This window comes from Nomascus leucogenys, chromosome 24 (assembly GCF_006542625.1).
Source record: "Nomascus leucogenys isolate Asia chromosome 24, Asia_NLE_v1, whole genome shotgun sequence".
In the NCBI taxonomy this organism is placed as follows: domain Eukaryota; kingdom Metazoa; phylum Chordata; class Mammalia; order Primates; family Hylobatidae; genus Nomascus; species Nomascus leucogenys.
In genome coordinates this window covers 1083463-1088432 of record NC_044404.1, presented here as the reverse complement: position 1 = coordinate 1088432, position 4970 = coordinate 1083463, and the positions used below count along the sequence as shown (strand labels likewise).

Sequence of the window (4970 nt, the reverse complement as noted above, 5' to 3'; positions counted from 1 at the left end):
GTTTTGTCCACGAGAGACATTTGGCTGTGATGTACTACATGCAGGTGAGTTTCTTAATCTCAGATGAGGAGAGAAACATGAGAACACAGAAGATGGGAAAACTGAATATCTCACTACATCAGCCACACTCCACTGAGGAGAACTTGTCACTGAGAGACCCGGGATATGCAGGAAAAGAGAGGAGTTTGGGGGATATTATCCGTGAAAGAACGGATCCAACCTAGTCAACCTCTCCAAGGTGGGAGGGTTTACATGTTCACAGATAGTGGTGGCTTATGTCAGGATCCCCACAGGTACCAGAAATAGTTTCTATAACAAATGTCATACTTTGTTTAGAATTGATTTATTTTTTATAATTTATTTTCCCCCTCTAGGCGGCACCTCAGAAGTATGTTCTCAGAATAATTCCTGATCCTCTATGAGTTCCTGGTGCAGCTCCTGGAGGAAAAGCCTGCGTGGGGGAGGGAGCCCTCCTCACGTGCAGCCCTGGGGCTGTCACGTCACTTCACCCACCGTTGCCCTTCAGTCACTTCCTGAACACTTATGAGTTAATCTTCCTGAAACATGTGGTATTTGGCAGTGTCTTTCCCAGGTAAGATAATACTTCCGTTCTGTTTATCTCTGTAGGCACCTGCCCCTTTCTGGAGCACAGGTTGCAGTTGAGTGTGTGGTTGTGGATAAGTGGGGGGAGGAGGTTTGTGTGCATCTTGTCATCTTCCAGATGTCAACCCTCATGGGGTTGACAGTCACAAGCACGCAGATGGGCTTGCTCAGCTGGAAGATGACTGGCATTTTTGTAAACTGTGACCCCAGTGAGGCTCTCCTGCTGCAAGACCAATCAGGCTCAGGCCTCTGGCTGAAGTGCAGCCAGCAAGGGGTCCAGTGCCCAACCCTGAGAGCTCCTTCCAGGTACCAAACCATTTCCTAAGGGAAGCCTTTTTCCTGCCTGGATCCCATGCATGTGTTTGTATTTTCTTCACAAAGGGCTTTATCCAGAAACACCCCCCAAGAGCTTATAGTGTTTTGAATTCAACTGAAGGGCAGTATTCACGAAAGCTCTCATGACCAAAGTCTTCACTTCTCATTAAAGGACATTGATTATGGGATTCACCAGAAGCTGCGGCCTTTCATAGGCACAGACCTGCGTCTACAACAGTGGTCCTCAAACTTTTCAGCACCAGGGAACAGTTTCGTGGAAAACAATTTTTCCACGGATGAGGGTGGCGGGTAGTTACGGGATGAAGCTGTTCCACCTGCAATCACCAGGCATTAGATTCTCATAGGGAGCGCTTGACCTAGATGCCTTGCATGCGCAGTTCACAACAGAATTCGGCTCTTAGGAGAATCTAATGCACAGCTGATCTGACAGGAGGCGGAGCTCAGGCAGTGATGCCAGCTCAAATGCACTCATCTCCAGCTATGGCCCGGTTCCTAGCACACTGCACACCTTAACGCATCCACAGCCTGGGGATTGGGGACGCCTTCTGTAAACACTTGGAAACCTTACCCTCAGGGAAGGGGCATGCAAAAACCAGGAGAAAGAGGAGCTCCAAGTAAATGTACATTTTATGGACCCTTGAGGATAGAGTGCAAAGAGTTAACAGCCCCAACCCACTTTCCCTCTAGCAGGCATCATTTTCAGTAACCCACTTGAAGAAATTGGGGTGCTTCAAGATAGGTGAGGCTTGTTATACCAGGCACCACCAGAAAGGGAAACAACCAATGTGTCTGTGGAGGCTCATCTGCTGTAACCGATTTATGACTCTGGTGCAGGGTGTCGATAGCAGAGAAGGCTGAGCGCGGGGTGGGGGTGGGGGGGAGGGAGTACATGGGGACTTTGTTTCTTCTATTCAAATTTGCTGTGATCCTAAAACTCCTTTAAAATACATTCGATGTAAAAGAAGGGGCAAAGACATTTTGAAAGAAGTTTTGGCCACTTCTTAGACATTATATTTAGTCTTACCATGAGATCAAGCAATCCTGTTCTTAATGATTTACACATCCAATTTTAAAATGTATGTCCCCACAAAGACTCCACTGGAATGTTTGCATCAGCTTGATTGATTGCTGCCTTTCCCACTGTGTGAGTGTTACTTATAGGGTGACAGGTGAAAAGACTATTTCCTGTGTAATTATAGTGTATATATCTTTCTATTGCTTCTTTTCCTCAATTACTTAACCCATTTTCTAAACATGTTTAAACCTCATAAAGCCTGTCATCTCCTCAGCCCCAGCACAGCTGCCTCCTGCCTGGGGTTTCCAACACTCTCAGGATGTGGGTTTTCATGCTGTGCCTGCTGGACAGTAATACACAGCTGTGTCCTCAGATCTCAGGCTGCTGAGCTCCATGTAGGCTGTGTCTGTAGACGTGTCCTCGGTCATGGTGACTCTGCGCTGGAACTTCTGTGAGTTGACTGTTTCACCATCTACAGGATCAAAACCTCCCATCCACTGAAGCCCTTTTCCAGGGGTCTGTCGCACCCAGTGCTTGGAGTAGTCGGTGAGGGTGTATCCGGAATCCTGGCAGGAGACCTTCACTGAGGCCCCAGGCTTCTTTACCTCAGTGCCAGACTGCACCAGCTGCACCTTGGAGTGGGCGCCTGTGGAGAGGACAGAGGAGTGGATAAAATCTCCCTTGACTTTACCCAGTCCCCTCATCAGCCCTGGAACTTCAGATTCTCTTCCCTGTAGCTGCTGCCACCAAGAGGAGGATCCTCCAGGTCCAGTCCATGGTGAGGTGCTGTGCTCTGGGGGCTTCTGTAGGGGAGGGATGTGGTTGTTGTGTGATGCTCTCTGGGCAAGGACAGATCTGTATGTACCTCGGTAGACAGCAGTGTACTTGCATATTCATGAGGCAGGTATTTCATAGCTCAAGCCACCTCAACCTGCGGAAGAAGATAGGTGACACATGGACCACACTACAGTGGGATGCCGAGCTCCCTGCCCTGAACTTTGTTTAATGATATTTGTTCACTGACATGCTCAGAAGTTCTTGCAGACAGAATTCTTCTCACAGAAACCTGGAATCTCAGAAGACATTGTCATCAATGTGATTCCTTGCTCATGTGGCACGCTGACAACCTGAACTTTCCCTGGGCCTTGCCCTCTGCACATCTAACTTCTAGGATGAGTGTGTTTCCCAATAGTAACACTCATTGAATAAAAACACTCCTCAATTACTAACTATAAATACATGTGAAAAGCCTAGACATTTCTCCTTTTAAATGTGGTTTGCATTAAATTATTTGGTTAAGTATAGCTGCATATACAATAAAATACTTAAAGGCATATCAGTACTTGCTAAATTCTTATTTAAATGTTAGGTCATTATTGCTTTGAAATAATGAACATTCAATCCCTGAGAGAAAACCCCTTCCCAGCCTCCTGTGCACCTGCTCCAGGGCTGGATCCTGTGCTGGGTGCATCCTGAGCGCCCCGTGCAGCTCAGCTCCTGCCCTGCATGGAAGTTCTGTCTACTTGGGAAGCTGAGGCAGGAGAATCGCTTGAACCCAGGAGGCGGAGGTTACAGTGAGCCAAGATCGCACCACTGCACTCCAGCCTGGATGACAGAGCAAGACTCCATCTCAAAAAACAAAAACAAAAAAACCCCTAATTATTCCGAATTCACAGAGAAATGAATCAACGTATTACACTTAAATTCATACTCACTACCATAAAAGAAGACAGCTCAGTGCAAGGAACTGGTGTTTCTGCCTAAAGTTTCAGAGATTTCTCTTTTTCTTCTAAATTACAACAGTTATCATGCGGCCTGCGAGTTGTCCTCTGGCCCACGAGTGAAGGGACGGTGGTCACAGATCCTTGGACAGAGTCCCTTTCCCTTTGGGAATTAGGATGATGCCACACCGCCTGCTGTGGACTCGGGGGACCATTTGCTTCTGGTGATTATCTGATGTTTCAGGAAATACCAGTTCATCTTCATCTACATAAATTTTAAAACAAAATGACAATGTTCTTTAAACTGTTAAATGCCTCCCATTTGTTAATCTCCAGTTGTTTGTGAACTGCATGAAAATCAGACTGCTGTGGTTTTTAAAAGTTAAAGGTGAATTTTTATGGAAAATTTAGCAAGAACATAAACAGAACATTAATAGACGATTTAACTTTCCACCTAAGTAATACTTGAAAATAAATCTACTGCTGCTTGTACCTACCAAATGACCTCATTTCACTGGAAGGAGGAAGCAATTGCCTTGGGGTTTCTACTTTGATTTGCCCTCGCATTTCCAGGCTTTTTTCTCCTACCAGATTTTTGTAGCTTAAGCATTCAGTTATGCTGCAAAGTAATTAAGCATAAAGGGCAAGGCTTTTTACAAATGAAAACAGCTACCATTCTTTTAACCAGCAAAGCATTTCTGAGACCCATTGCAGGAAAGGGAGGCCAGCAGGGGCGTGGAGGAAAGCGCAACTCTTCTTCCGATCCCGGAATCTGGGGCCCACTCTGTTTCAGGCCTTAATTTCTAGACCTAAACAAAACCGTCACCCACAAACCTCAAAACCATCTTAGACTCCAAAACGAAAGTAAGACAGCTTATTACAGGGTTGGATTCTGTCCCCCCAAAAGATGTTAAAGTCTTCACTCCCAGCACCTGTGAATGTGACCTTAATTGGAAACAGGGTCGTTGCAGGTAATTGAGGTCAGATGAGGTCATTAGGGTGGGCCCTAACCCACGACGATCGTGTCCTTATAAAAAGGAAAAATGTGGACACAGACACACACAGCGAACACCATGTGAAGATGCAGAGATCGCGGGACGCTTCTGCAAGCCAGGGCAGGCCAGAGACGCTGCAACCACCAGAGGCTGGCAGGGGCCCGGGCCAGTTCTTCCTCACAGCCTCAGGACAGCCAGCTCTGCTCTCACACCTGGATCTCGGATTTCTGGCCTCCAGAGCTGTGACACCACGCATTTCTGTTTAAACCACCCAGTCTGTGGCCTTTTGTTACAGCGGTC

General features: G+C 46.7%; 1 gene segment (V, D, J or C); it reads right to left on the bottom strand.

Annotated features, from left to right (window-relative positions):
* Window positions 1-2283: 2283 nt before the first annotated feature.
* LOC100586148 lies at window positions 2284-2731 on the bottom strand. The segment is given in 2 exon segments: window positions 2284-2597; window positions 2683-2731. Coding segments are annotated over 2 exon segments (363 nt in total).
* Window positions 2732-4970: the final 2239 nt, after the last annotated feature.